Genomic DNA, 15867 nt, shown 5'->3' with positions numbered 1-15867 from the left:
AAACATTCTTTCAAATCCTGTAGGATACTATGGGTCATGTCACCCTAGTCATGCATTTTTTCTATTCCTTCATTTTGACAATCCTGTGAATCAAAGAGGCCCTTCCAGTTGAGCAAACTCAGTTTTTAACCCTCGATTTTTTGGATGTCGGCCCGTGAGATCAATGCTGGCCCGGGAACCAACAAACCTCCGCGCAACAAACTGCTCGCCGCCATGTGCTACAAACCACATCGCCGACAGCGACGTCGCCGTCGTCGTTCATGCCCTCGATAAACCTCTCTTCTCCTCACACTCGGTTCACTCCACTCCACTCAAAAACAACCGGGCCAGCCAGCCACACAGTCCCGCGCAGCCAGCCACTCGCCTCGCTCCGCATTGCCCGGCGAGCAACGGGCCTACCCGCGGCGTGGGTCATGGCGCTCCTGCTGCTGCGCGGCTGCCTCGCCCCGGTCAACGCCGCCGGCCCGGCGTTCCGGCCAGCGGAGACCACGAGCCGGATTAGTTACCGGCCGTCCCGGTTCGGTGCCATCGTCGCCTCGGCCGCCGCGGCCTCGCCGTCCGGCGGCGACGGCGCGACCGCCGCGGTGGACTCGGTGCTGCGTGGCTCGGAGGGACACAAGGCGCGCGACTACGGCGGGACCAACGGCGCCGCTGTTTCCGGCACCGCCAGGTCCACCACCATCGAGACCACCGTCGAGAGGGTAAGCAGGCGCATCGATCCTTTAGCTTATAGTTTGTGCTCCCCGGCGGCGTGGGCTGATACTGTTCTTGACGCAGATCATCTTCGACTTCCGGTTCCTGGCTCTCCTCGCCGTCGCCGGGTCGCTGGCGGGCTCCCTCCTCTGCTTCCTCAATGTAACTTTTCTGAGTCTCATCTCTGCAGCTCCTCACGATTCAGATAACCAGACATAATTACAGTACTTGTTGCTTGTTAGCAGTGAGCAACATCGTTCAGATGGATCTAATTAAGCATCTTGTATCGTTGGTGATCAGGGATGTGTGTACATCAAAGAGGCGTACTGCGTCTACTGGACGAGCTGCGCCAAAGGTGTCCATACAGGGCAGATGGTCCTCAAGGTCGTCGAGGCCATTGGTGAGCGAGATATTCCGGTACCAAACTGAACTGATGCTCATAACGACTGGGATTTACACCAACTGCTACTGTTGCAGATGTGTATCTTGCTGGCACTGTGATGCTCATCTTCGGGATGGGTCTGTACGGGCTGTTCATCAGCAACGCGTCCAACGATCTGCCCTCCGGGTCCGACCGGGCTCTGCAGGGATCGTCGCTGTTTGGGATGTTCGCTCTGAAGGTGATACCGATCACAATCAAAGCATTCTTTAACAAGTTTGGTTACAAGTTGAGATGCTTGATTCAGAAACCTGAACATTGTTCCTCTCGTGCTGCTGTTTTTGCAGGAGAGGCCGAAGTGGATGAAGATCACGTCGCTGGACGAGCTCAAGACGAAGGTGGGGCACGTCATCGTGATGATCCTGCTGGTGAAGATGTTCGAGCGGAGCAAGATGGTGAAGATCACCACGGGGCTGGACCTGCTCAGCTACTCGGTCTGCATCTTCCTCTCCTCGGCCTCCCTCTACATCCTCCACAACCTCCACCGGCCCGAGCACGAGGAGTCCGTCATGCCCCACTTGTAATTGAACCTCCACCACCGCATCGATCCTGATGTGCCAAGAGCAGAACATATGTAGTGTAACAGTGTAGGAAGGAAGAAGAACTTTATTCAGAACATTCATATAGCACGAACTCTCCCAAGTTTCAAGATTGCGCTGAACTGCTGATACTTGTACGCCAGTGGCGTACTCTCGAAAAATAAAGTTTGTGCTCAAGTGTGCAACTAGTTAGGCTAGGTAGGCTAGGCCTCGGTCACGGCACTGAACCGAAAGGATTATGAGGAGCCCTGGCCAGCCTCGGCGGGTGGTCCGGCGAGGTCTCCACCGTCATGGCAGTTCTCCCCACGACGCAGTACACGCGGCCTGCGAACGACGAGACTGGCCCGCGGGTCCGGTGCTCGCACTCCACCTTGGCCCACTGCCCGTCGCCGGGCCTCGCGGCGCCCAGCAGCCGGTGCCCGCCGAAGTTGATCACCACCGCCGAGTCGTCGCTCAGCTGCGCGCCGAAGTGGAGCTCCCTGGGCCATCTCGGGAAGACGACGCTCCTGGGGTAGCCGGACAGCAGCGCGGTCACCGCGGCAGGTCGGCGCGGGCGCCGGTGACCGGGTTCACCACGAACACGGCGTCGGTCTTCTTGTTGAGCAGGACGAGGAGGCCCTGGGACGTGCGCGCGAGGTGCGTGCGGCCGTCGCGGCCGTTCAGCCGCCGGATCGTCATCCGGATGTGCTCGCCGGTGGCGCCGTTCTTGAAGCGGCTGTACCGGTAGCGAAGGCCGCGGGTGACGACGTCCTGGAGCATGGTCCAGCGCCGCGGGTGGAACCGCGGGTCGAGGGCGTCGGCCTGCGGGTCCGCCGTGCACCGCCGCCACGCGCGGCAGGACGCGCGGAAGCGGACGTAGTCGGCGACGTCGCGGGAGAGCACGCGGTCGGCGATCAGCCACGCCGGCCCGGACCCCAGGCTCGCCCAGTCCCGCCTGCATGCGGCCAGAAAATGGATGAAGCATCGAGCCGGATGATGTGCAGACGAGTAGCTTTGGGATCAAGAATGCAATCTTACCAGCTACTCCCTCCGTTCGGAATTACGGAGGGAGTAGAAGATTGGTCGGCGGGGACGTGCACCGTCGACTCCGCCGCGGAGGGTGATCCGTCACCGACGCGGGCGCGCTTAGCTCGGCGCCGGCGATGGCTTCTCGGCACCTTGGCCGCCGGGTTGCTTGACGGTGTGGATGCCATATCCGGTTTGGGTCGCCGGGACTGAGATCCAGTATATATTGAGCATTTGGACATTTGGTGCGCCAACAGCGCGCGATAGATGGAAGAAAATCGTGTGCAGTTATACTCTCTTACAAATGATCGCTCCAATCGCGCTCGCCGCTGGATTATAGGCGCCTTGTACGTACTCTCGAAATTTTTTTTACCCAAATGCTAATGTGCAAGTGCAACTGCCCGACGACTCCCGCGCGACGCGGTGGCAGCCGTCGGATCTTTTTTGCACAAATCTCTGCACACACAATGATTGCTGGCTCAGCTTGGAGCAATCGTTCGCCCCTTTTTGATTTTGCGCGAACTTGGCTTTGAAGCCATGCGGATATATCGTCATCCCTCCTACTTCCAGACTCCCAGGTCCACCATTTCGATGGGCTCTACTTCCATTCAATGTCGCCGGAGACTCCAAATTGTCGCCGGTGAATCATGGCTGAGGGGCGTCGTAGCTGGAGGTAGAGGGAGGAATGGAGCAGGTTATGCGGGCAACGCAGCTCCCTCGCGCGTTCCATGGAAATTGCCATCAGCAAGTCCTGTGTGTTGGGCACCCGTCTGGTCCTATAGAAGAGGGCGGCAGCCGATGTGATGCGTTGGAGGTGGTCGGTGGAGCAGTGTGCACTTGCACTTGAGCTACGTGGACTCGGATGGGGGTGGGTACCGTGCTAGCCATGCCGACATTGATGCGGCTTCATACCTCGGTCCGGGGTGCCACGGAGGGGCTGATAGCATGCAACAATGGCAGCACACGAGAGTGACATGAGCAACGAGCAGTCAGCGGGGAATGCCTATGGTGGTCCATGCACGCTGCGCTCCTGGGGTAGACTCGTGGAGATCCTCGAGCTATGCTGCTCGGGATGTAATACGAGTCATCCAACACCGTTGACGAGAGGGTGGCGCCGGTCCGCCTTCCTCATCGGGTACGACAATGTGGTACATCACCCTACATCGTCTTTGCATATAATGACCTGCAAGCCTTTTGAGTGCTCTAGAAAGAAAATAGACAAAAACCACAATCATTTGTGCTGCCACACAGAGTGTACGTACAAAAAATATTTAAAAAAGAAAATGGAAACATAAGAAAAGAGAAAAGGTACAGGCGTCTTGTGCCTCCCTACATGCAAGCTACACTAGTAGAAAAATAGTCATTTGTCCCGGTTCGTAAGGACCTTCTGTCCTGGTTTTGGAACCGGAACTAAAAGGTCGTTACTAATGCCCTTGGCCTTTAGTCCCGGTTCTTATATGAACCGGGACAGATGGACCTCCACGTGGCCGCTGCGGCTAACCCAGGCAGGGGGGCCTTTGGTCCCGGTTGGTGACACCAACCGGGACCAAAAGGCATCCACACGTCAGCAGTTGGCTGGAGCTAAGGTTTTTTTTGAAAGGGGTTGGTTTAGGGGTTTTGGGGATTAATTTAGGTTATTATTGGCTAGCTAATAGAGAGAAGTGTCCTCTCTCTTATATCTCCGTGCTTGGTTTACCATACTGCTATGCCTAAACATGGCTTAGATTGAAGTGAAGGCAACATGTGGTGCATATCGAAAGTAATACTAATCCTAACTTGATCAAGTTTGGATTGTACTACTTTGGACATGCACCGCATACATGTTGCCTTCACTTCAATCCAATCCATATTCATTTCACCCGCTGATATACAATAACTCTTCATGCTCGCATCATGCATCATCATATATAATAACAAGTCCTACTAATCATCATCATACAACTTCTACTCGTTATTAATAAAAAGTCATATGATCATCATCCTCATAGTCATTGAACCAACCCTACTTAATTGTTTTTAGCACATGATCATCAGTATTAGGTAGGACCTAAATACCCTCTTTAAGATAAAATAGCATAAAACAATATAGACCTTGACTCTCCATTATGGAGAATGGAGATCATCCTGTCTCCAATTCTTGCGCTTCGCTTTCTTTTGCTTCTAAAAACCTCCTTACGACTGTCCATACATTTTTTCATCCTTTGATTAGCATGTCTCCACTTCTTTAAGAAATCCGGTATGGACAGTTGAGATTCGTAGGATGACCTGGATGTATGTTCAAAACACGAAGGCTGCCATTCTGATACATCAAATGAGGCACACAATCCGTCGGGATTCTCTGTTGAAAAACATAGTAATAACTTCATAGTTAGCAATGATGTACTAGTTTTAGAAGTATGCAAAAGATGCACGGATGTCGTAATAGTAAAAAATCTTACCAGGATATCTCCATGGTAGTTATCGTAGTTCAACACGTGCACTAGTGGCACGTATTGACCATAATGTTGAGGAGTTTGATTGTAGACATTGTAATTCTCAATATCAGTACAAAATCTGACCAGATGATTTTTCTCCTGATAAGTTAATTCAGAGCCATCGGTGTAGTGGGTTTTGTCTACCATCTTCCGCACATTCTTTGAAGAATGAAAATAAGCTGTCAATGGAAATAAGATGTCAACTATTTTGAAATAAACAATATAAATTAGTTAATAACTATGTTTGAAAAACTCACATAGCGGTAGAACAGAAAGCGTATCAACAAGGGCTCAAATGTCCATATTGTCTTGGTCGATGTGAGGATCACCAAGATCCATGGTGATAAGCATATGATGTCTACTACACAACCTTCTTCTTGTAGACGTTGTTGGGCCTCCAAATGCAGAGGTTTGTAGGACAGTAGCAAATTTCTCTCAAGTAGATGACCTAAGGTTTATCAATCCGTGGGAGGCGTAGGATGAAGATGGTCTCTCTCAAGCAACCCTGCAACCAAATAACAAAGAGTCTCTTGTGTCCCCAACACACTCAATACAATGGTAAATTGTATAGGTGCACTAGTTCGGTGAAGAGATGGTGATACAAGTAGATAAAGGTTTTTGTAACCTGAAAATATAAAAACAGCAAGGTAACTAATAATAAAAGTAAGCGTAAACGGTATTGCAATGCGTTGAAATAAGGCCTAGGGTTCATACTTTCACTAGTGCAAGTTCTCTCAACAATAATAACATAATTGGATCACATAACTATCCCTCAATATGCAACAAAGAGTCACTCCAAAGTCACTAATAGAGGAGAACAAATGAAGAGATTATGGCAGGGTACGAAACACCTCAAAGTTATTCTTTCCAATCAATCAGTTGGGCTATTTCTATAAGTGTCACAAACAGCCCTAGAGTTTGTACTAGAATAACACCTTAAGACACAAATCAACCAAAACCCTAATGTCACCTAGATACTCCAATGTCACCTCAAGTATCCATGGGTATGATTATACGATATGCATCACACAATCTCAGATTCAACTATTCAACCAACACATAGGACCTCAAAGAGTGCCCCAAAGTTTCTACCGGAGAGTCAAGACGAAAATGTGTGCCAACCCCTATGCATAGGTACATGGGCGGAACCCGCAAGTTGATCACCAAAACATACATCAAGTGAATCAATAGAATAACCCATTGTCGCCACGGTTATCCCACGCAAGACATACATCAAGTGTTCTCAAATCCTTAAAGACTCAATCCGATAAGATAACTTCAAAGGGAAAACTCAATCCATTACAAAAGAGTAGAGGGGGAGAAACATCATAAGATCCAACTATAATAGCAAAGCTCGCGATACATCAAGATCGTATCACCTCAAGAACACGAGAGAGAGAGAGAGATCAAACACATAGCTACTGGTACATACCCTCAGCCCCGAGGGAGAACTACTCCATCCTCGTCATGGAGAGCACCGGGATGATGATGATGGCCACCGGTGAGGGATTCCCCCCTCCGAGAGGGTGCCGGAATGGGTCTAGATTGGTTTTCGGTGGCTACGGAGGCTTCTGGCGGCGGAACTCCCAATCTATTGTGCTCCCCGAAGTTTCTAGGGTATATGGGTATATATGGGAGGAAGAAGTACGTCGGTGGAACTCCGGGCTGTCCACGAGGTAGGGGGCGCGCCCCCACCCTCGTGGGCAGCCCGGTACTCTCCTCGTTCATCTCCGATACTCCGTGGGCTTCTTCTGGTCCAAAAATAAGTTCTGTGAAGTTTCAGGTCAATTGGACTCCGTTTGATTTTCCTTTTCTGTGATACTCTAAAAACAAGGAAAAAACAGAAACTGGCACTGGGCTCTGGGTTAATAGGTTAGTCCCAAAAATAATATAAAAGTGTATAATAAAGCCCATAAACATCCAAAAATAATAATATAATAGCATGGGACAATCAAAAATTATATATACGTTGGAGACGTACCAGCATACCTTCATGAAAACCATACATCTTGCAAAGTGCTTCCCAATTTTTGCAACCAAAATGGGTTACGCTCTCAGAATTATACAGATTTACTTCAAAATTCACATCATGATAAGTCCTTAGGTGAATTTTCTTTGTTTCATAATTTTCATGGTTTTCAAAATCCATCCTCTCCAAGACATAGCGTCTTGCATGGCATGGGATAAGCTACTCGAATTGTAAAAGATGAAAATTACACATTGAAATAGTTGAAGTCATGCTTAATTACAAAAAAACACTTGTCGTCGTTGCGTACCATTTCAACATCGAAGGTCTCCTCGAGCTTAATGCTGAAGCGCCGATCATCGTCTAGGTGAGGCCTGTCGCACAGACCTCGATCGTCATGGCACCGACTGCACTCCCCCGGGAGACTTTCGTCGCCTGATGACGACATTTTCTACGTTCATAATTCAAAGATTAAACTTGTACAATTAAATATATGTACTACAAAAACTAAATTAGATCATTGTTATTCATCACGGGTTGACTATCGGTCTGTCAAGTCTTTTCTTGAAAACTCTCAGCTCACGTGGTGTATATATTTGACTCTCGGTGATGGTCGCTCCTCTCTTCGTCCCCGAGTGCATTACACCAAAATGTCTAGCACACGGGAACGAAGGAGAAGCGACCCCCACGACAACAATCGGGATTTTTTGTCCTCTCATATATATATGGTGGAACTCTCCCTCACTGATTCCTCTCTGACATTTGCGACTGTCGGTGATAGTAGCTCCTCCTTTCGTTCCCGAGTGCATTACACCAAATTGTCTAGCACACGGGAACGAAGGAGAAGCTACCCCCACGACAACAGTCGGGATTCTTCGTCCTCTCATATATGGTGGAGACTCGACAGACTTAAAGTCAACCCGAAATATCGTTTGATTATCTTTCTAAAAAAGGATTTGGCTGGTCTCACCTCGAGGTCGGAGGGGGTCGGTGACGGGGACGACGGCGGGGATGATGGAGGGGGCTCCTAGATTTCTGCGAAAACAAAAACCCTATAAGCTATCAACTAATCATATGCATACGCCTTGCATAGTGCTCTCCAATTTTAGCATTCAAAGTAGGAGTAGTTTTCCAATTTGAGCATTCAATAAGCAAAATCAAATCGCAAAATAAAGTAGTATTCAAATTAGGATGCATTCAATTATAAGCAAAACTACATCATCTCTTGCATCCGTACATCGTCGAATATCATCACTAATACACCTCGAATACTATCATACATATAACATCGCTAGTACAGCTAGAACCGTAGTGCCCGACGGGTATCGGCATGGGCGGTGGACACCCAAAGAGAAGGAACCATCACAGGATCATAGATCCAGTGAGATCCCTGAAGAACCTGCCAGGTATTGTCGAACCTGCCCTCCAACGCAACCATGTAGCGACGGACGTACTCGTCCTCCTCGCTGACACAGTGACGTACCACCTCCGCGGTGTCCGGAAGCCTCGGCACCATCACTGGCCCACACGACCGCCACCAAGCAAGGATTGGGTCAACGACGGGTTGGCTCCTCACCAACCTACGCCCCCCGGAAGGTAGCACCTCCTAATACCAGCCCGACGGAGCCCAGTCTCGGACATGGCCCCTCTGATCAAGCCGGCCTCCTTCGCCGAGTCGACGACGAGGATGCGGGATAGGCATCGTCGACGTCGATGCGGGAATAATTGCTTTAACTAAAAAATAAACTAGTTCTATTAATTTTCTTGCTAAAAATAAACTATTCCTATAGTAAAATAAACTAGTTTTATTAAATCTACTAGTTCAACTACTAATTAAGCACTTACTATAAATAAAATAAAGTAGTACTTACTAAAAATAAACTACTTCTATATATAGTAAAATAAAGTAGTTTTATTAAATCAACTAGTTCAACTACTAAGCACTTACTATAAATAAAATAAAGTAGTACTTACTAAAAATAAACTACTTCTATATATAGTAAAATAAAGTAGTTTTATTAAATCAACCAGTTCAACTAAAAATAAACTAACCTTAAATGCACTAATAGTAGAATGAATAACCTAAAATGCACTAAATCAACTAACCTTAAATGTAACTTTTGCAACACAATTTTTTCCTCTCCTCTTCTAACCATAAACGTTGAACAAAAATAAAACTATACAGCCTAAAAATGCTATGAACAAAAAACTATGAACAAAAAAAACTATGAACACATACACATACATCCATCCATATACATGCATATCCATACATACATACATACATACATACATACATACACATACATACATACAAAAAACAGGGGCGGCGGCAACCGCGGCAGTGCACGGATCGGGATGGGAAGGGGCTCACTGGGGGCTCGAGGCAGGACGACGACGATGACGGTGACGAGGACGGCGGGCTCGTGGGGGAGGGGTTACGCGCGCGGTGAGGGCTCGGGGAGGAGCGTCTCGGTGGCGGTGACGGCGACGGCGAGGACGACGTCGACGGCGAGGACGACGTCGACGGCGGGTCAGGGGCGCGGCGAAGGCGTCGGCGCAGGGGCTCGGGGCGGCGACGGCGACGACAACGAGGAACGGCCTGGCGGCGTCGGGGGGGATGGGCGCAGTTGGTGAAATTTTCACAAGTGCTACCTTATATAGCAAAACCAATGGTACCGGTTCGTGGGACCAACCGGTACCATTGCCCACCTATGGTCCCGGTTCGTGCCACCAACCGGGTCCAAAGGTCTCTTTTCGGCAACCCAAAGAGCGGGAAACAAAGGCCTATAGTCCCGGTTGGTGGCACGAACCGGGACCATAGGCCTTGTGCTGGCACGGTGCTGTGGAAAGTTTAGTCCCATCTCTCTAGTTGAGAGGGGCTCGGGGTGGTTTATAAGCTTTGCTGCCGCCATCCTCTCTAGCTCCTCTATATTGCAGGCTTACGGGCCTTGTCGGTGTCAAAACCGGCGGATCTCGAGTAGGGGGTCCCGAACTGTGCGTCTAGGATCGATGGTAACAGGAGGCAGGGGGCACGATGTTTACCCAGGTTCGAGCCCTCTTGATGGAGGTACTACCCTACGTCCTGCTTAATTGTTCTTGATGATATGAGTATTACGAGAGTTGATCTACCACAAGATCGTAGTGTTGGGGATCGTAGCAGAAATTCAAAATTTTCTACGCATCACCAAGATCAATCTATGGAGTAATCCAGCAACGAGGGGAAGGAGAGTCCATCTACATACCCTTGTAGATCGCTAAGCGGAAGCGTTCAAGTGAACGGGGTTGATGGAGTCGTACTCGTCGTGATCCAAATCACCAATGATCCTAGTGTCAAACGGACGGCACCTCCGCGTTCAACACACGTACAGCCCGGTGACGTCTCCTACGCCTTGATCCAGCAAGGGGGAAGGAGAGGTTGGGGAAGACTCCATCCAGCAGCAACACGACGGCGTGGTGGTGGTGGAGGAGCGTGGGACTCCAGCAGGGCTTCGCCAAGCGCTACGAGAGACGAGGAGGAAGAGGGGTAGGGCTGCGCCAATAGGAGAAAGACCTCATGTGTTGGGATGCCGCTTTGCCTCCACTATATATAGGGGAGAGGGAGGGCTGCGCCCCCATCTAGGGTTTCCACCCTAGGGGTGGTGGCAGCCCCAATCCCCATCTGGGGTGGCGGCCAAGTGGGGGGGAGAGGGAGGCGCACCAGGCATGGGCCTTAGGGCCCATCTGCCCTTAGGGTTTGCCCCCTCTTCTCTCCAGGCGCATGGGCCTTGGTGGGGAGGCGCCCCAGCCCACCTAGGGGCTGGTCCCTTCCCACTATTGGCCCATGTATGCCTCCGGGGCTGGTGGCCCCACCTGGTGGACCCCCGGACCCCTCTGGTGGTCCCGGTACACTACCGGTGATGCCCGGAACACTTCCGGTGGCCAAAACCATACTTCCTATATATCAATCTTTACCTCCGGACCATTCCGGAACTCCTCGTGACGTCCGGGATCTCATCCGGGACTCCGAACAACATTCAGTAACCGCGTAGATACTTTCCCTATAACCCTAGCGTCATCGAACCTTAAGTGTGTAGACCCTACGGGTTCAGGAGTCATGCAGACATGGCCGAGAAAACTCTCTGGTCAATAACCAACAACGGGATCAGGATACCCATGTTGGCTCCCACATGCTCCACGATGATCTCATCGGATGAACCACGATGTCAAGGACTTATTCAATCCCGTATACAATTCCCTTTGTCCAGCGGTATTGTACTTGCCCAAGATTCGTTCGTCGGTATCCGATACCTTGTTCAATCTCGTTACCGGCAAGTCTCTTTACTCGTTTCGTAACACATCATCCCGTGATCAACTCCTTGGTCACATTGTGCACATTATGATGATGTCCTACCGAGTGGGCCCAGAGATACCTCTCCGTTTACACGGAGTGACAAATCCCAGTCTCGATTCATGCCAACCCAACAGACACTTTCGAAGATACTTGTAGTGTACCTTTATAGCCACCCAGTTACGTTGTGACGTTTGGCACACCCAAAGCACACCTACGGTATCCGGGAGTTGCACAATCTCATGGTCTAAGGAAATGATACTTGACATTAGAAAAGCTTTAGCAAACGAACTACACGATCTTGTGCTAGGCTTAGGATTGGGTCTTGTCCATCACATCATTCTCCTAATGATGTGATCCCGTTATCAACGACATCCAATTTCCATGGTCAGGAAACTGTAACCATCTATTGATCAACGAGCTAGTCAACTAGAGGCTTACTAGGGACATGGTGTTGTCTATGTATCCACACATGTATCTGAGTTTCCTATCAATACAATTCTAGCATGGATAATAAACGATTATCATGAACAATGAAATATAATAATAACTAATTTATTATTGCCTCTAGGGCATATTTCCAACAGTCTCCCACTTGCACTAGAGTCAATAATCTAGTTCACATCGCCATGTGATTAACACTCACAGGTCACATTGCCATGTGACCAACATCCAAAGAGTTACTTGACTGAATAATCTAGTTCACATCACTATGTGATTAACACTCGATGAGTTCTGGGTTTGATCATGTTATGCTTGTGAGAGAGGTTATAGTAAACGGGTCTTGCCATATTCAGATCCCTATGTATTTCGCAAAACTTTATGTCATATCGTAGATGCTGCTACCACGTTCCACTTGGAGCTATTCCAAATTGTTGCTCCATTATACATATCCGGTATCTCTACTCAGAGCTATCCGGATAGGTGTTAAGCTTGCATCAACATAACTCTTTATGTTGAACTCTTTATCACCTCCATAACCGAGAAACATTTCCTTATTCCTCTAAGGATAATTTTGACCGCTACCTGGTGATCTACTCCTAGATCACCTTTGTACCCTCTTGCCAGACATATGGCAAGGCACACATCAGGTGCGGTACTTCAGCATGGCATACCGTATAGAGCCTATGACAAAAGCATAGGGGACAACCTTCGTCCTTCCTCTTTCTTCTGCCGTGGTCAATCTTTGAGTCTTACTCAACTTCACACCATACAACTCAGGTAAGAACCCCTTCTTTGACTGATCTATTTTGAACTCCTTCAAAAACATGTCAAGGTGTGCGTTCTTTGAAAGTATCATCAGGCGTCTTGATCTATCTCTATAGATCTTGATGCCCAATATGTAAGCAGCTTTATCCAGGTCTTCCTTTGAAAAACACTCTTCAAACAACCGTTTATGCTTTCCAGAAATTCTATATTGTTTCGGATCAACAATATGTCATCCACATATACTTATCAGAAATGTTGTAGTGCTCCCACTCACTTTCTTGTAAATACAAGTTTCTAGCAAACATTGTATAAACCTAAAAGCTTTGATCACTCCATCAAAACATATATTCCGATTCCGAGATGCTTGCTCTAGTCCATAGAAGGATTGCTGGAGCCAGCATACCTTTTAGCATCCTTAGGATCGACAAAACCTTTTATTGTATCACATACAACTTTTCTTACGAAAACTGGTAAGAAAACTTGTTTTGACATCCATCTGTAAGATTTCATAATCGAAAAACATAGCTAATGCTAACATGATTCCGACGGACTTAAGAATCGCTACGGGTGAGAAATTCTCATCGTAGTCAACTCCTTGAACTTGTGAAATGAATCTTTCCCACAAGTCGAGCTTCATAGACGGTAACATTACCGCCCACGTCCGTCTTCTTCTTAAAGATCCATTTATCTCAATGGCTTGCCGATCAACGGGCAAGTCCACCAAAGTCCATACTTTGTTCTGATACATAGATCCTATCTCGGATTTCATGGCTTCTAACCATTTGTCGGAATACAGGCCCACCATCGCTTCTCCATAGCTCGTAGGTTCATTGTTGTCTAACAACATGATATCTAAGACAGGATTACCGTACCACTCAGGAGTAGTACATATCCTTGTCGACCTATGAGGTTCGATAGCAACTTGATCCGAAGCTTCATGATCACTATCATTAACTTCCTCTTCAACAGACGTAGGTGACACAGAAAACATCTTTCTGTGTTGCATCACTCTCTGGTTGAAATAAAGGTTCGACAACCTCATCAAGTTCTATCTTCCTCCCACTCAATTCTTTTGAGAGAAACTCCTTCTCAAGAAAGGACCCGTTCTTAGCGACAAACAATTTGCCCTCGGATCTGAGATAGAAGGTATACCCAACTGTAACCTTTGGGTATCATATGAAGATGTGTTTGTCCGCTTTGGGTTCGAGCTTCTCCGGCTAAAGCCTTAAGCATCGCAGCCCCAAACATTAAGAAACGACAGCTTTGGTTTCTTGCCAAAGCAATGTTCACACGACGTCGTCTCAATGGACTTAGATGGTGTCCTATCTAAAGTGAATGCAGCTGTCTCTAACGCATAACCTCAAAATGAAACGGTAGATCGATAAGAGAGATCATAGATCGCACCATATCTCATAGGGTTCGATTACGATGTCCGGACACACCATTACCTTGTGGTGTTCTAGGTGGCTTCAACTATGAAACAATTCCACAATGTCTTAAGTGATTGCCAAACTCATAACTCAGAAAATCCCCTTTTGATCAGATCGTAGGAACATGATCTTATTGTTATGATGATTCTTAACTTCACTCTGAAATTGCTTGAACTTTTCAAACGTTTCAGACTTGTGCTTCATTAAGTAGATATACCTATATCTACCCAAATCGTTAGTGAAGATGAGAAAATAGTGATATCCACCGCACGCTTCAATTCTCATTGGATCACACGCATCAGCATGCATGATTTCCAACAAGTCACTTGCCCGTTTCATTGTACCTAAAAATGGGGTCTTAGTCATCCTGCCCATGAGGCATGGCTCGCATGTGTCAAGTGATTCAAAATCAAGTGACTTCAAAACATCCACTGATATGGAGTTTCTTCATGCATCTTATGCCAATATGACCTAAGAGGTAGTGCCACAAGAAAGTGGTACTATCATTATTAAGGGCGTGTTCGGGAGCTCTCCCCAGCCACAAAATCCTCAATTCCGTCGCCGCCTGCCAATAGCCAGCTTCTTGAGAAAAATTCTGGAGTGCTCGATCCGTTCGGTAGCGCAGCTTCTTTTCTGGTCGGTGAAACAGGCCGCTAGCCCACCTAGCTATGAGAAATAGCAGCTCAGCAGAGCCCAACTAGCTGTGACAGCCCACCTAGCCATGGTAGAAGAAGAAATTTCCTTGGCGGTGGCACAGACTTGTAATATTTGATACGAACGAACGAACCGGTACGCAACGTAAACTCACTTAGCGGTGGCACAGACTTGTAATTCTTGGCAACTCCAACTTCTCTGTTTCGGAGGAGCTCGACTTTCCTAGCTCCACGACTCCTCAAAAATTACACTGTGAGTTTTGCCAGCTTCTCTCGCCCATAGCTGGAATTTGGACCGTTCGGCTGCACTCCTGACATAGAGTTGAGGATTTGAGAAGCTGGAGGGTTCCCGAACACGCCCTAACTCTACATCTTTTGGCGTGAACATGTGTATTACCACGACCGAGATTCAATGAACCATTCACATAGGGTGCATGACCATGAAAGGTATTATTCATGTAAACAGAATAACCAGTATTCTCTAACTTAAATGAATAACCGTATTGCAGTAAACATGATCTAATCATATTCATGCTCAACGTAGACACCTGATAACATTTATCTAGGTTCAATACTAATCCCGAAGGCAGATGGAGCATGCGATGGTGATCTCATCAACTTTGGAAACACTTCCAACACATATCGACACCTCGCCCTTAGCCAGTCTCCGTTTAGTTCGTAGTTTTTGCTTCAAGTCACCAATAATAGTAACTGAACCGGTATCCAATACCCAGGTGCTACCAGGAGTACTAGTGAGGTACACATTAATAACACGTATATACTTTGAAGTTGCCAGCCTTCTTATCTACCATGCATTTGGGGTAATTCCGCTACCAGTGACCGTTCCCTTTGCAATAGAAGCACTTAGTCTCGGGTTTGGGTTCAACCTTGGGTTCCTTCACTGGAGCGGCAACTGGTTTTCCATCCATGAAGTTCCCCTTCTAGCCCTTGCCCTTCTTGAAACCAGTGGTCTTGTTAAACCATCAACACATGATGCTCCTTCTTGATTTCTACCTTTTGCAGTCTTAAGCATCGCGAACAGCTCCGGGATCAAGTCCATCCCTTGCATGTCATAGTTCATCACGAAGATCTAGTAGCTTAGTGATAGTGGCTAGGGAACTCTATCAAT

At 47.9% G+C, this 15867-nt stretch overlaps 1 protein-coding gene across 1 annotated transcript; it reads left to right on the top strand.

Moving 5' to 3' along the window:
- The first annotated feature begins 292 nt into the window (after window positions 1-292).
- On the top strand, window positions 293-1781 carry LOC125535903. Its single transcript, XM_048698974.1, has 5 exons — window positions 293-701; window positions 778-855; window positions 994-1093; window positions 1171-1313; window positions 1420-1781. Exons 1-5 carry the CDS (start codon window positions 414-416, stop codon window positions 1654-1656), a joined length of 846 nt encoding a protein of 281 aa, XP_048554931.1. The 5' UTR covers window positions 293-413; the 3' UTR covers window positions 1657-1781.
- Window positions 1782-15867: the final 14086 nt, after the last annotated feature.

Source organism: Triticum urartu, chromosome 2 (assembly GCF_003073215.2).
Source record: "Triticum urartu cultivar G1812 chromosome 2, Tu2.1, whole genome shotgun sequence".
Lineage (NCBI taxonomy): Eukaryota > Viridiplantae > Streptophyta > Magnoliopsida > Poales > Poaceae > Triticum > Triticum urartu.
Note: the sequence above shows the minus strand (reverse complement) of the source record. Positions and strands in the feature narration are given on the sequence as shown.

Excerpts from the sequence above, each read along its gene's own strand:
- LOC125535903 (XM_048698974.1), top strand. The coding sequence starts at position 414 with ATGGCGCTCCTGCTGCTGCGCGGCTGCCTCGCCCCGGTCAACGCCGCC. Across the intron at positions 702-777 it reads TCGAGACCACCGTCGAGAGG|ATCATCTTCGACTTCCGGTT; the intron begins GTAAGCAGGCGC and ends TTCTTGACGCAG. Across the intron at positions 856-993 it reads CCCTCCTCTGCTTCCTCAAT|GGATGTGTGTACATCAAAGA; the intron begins GTAACTTTTCTG and ends GTTGGTGATCAG.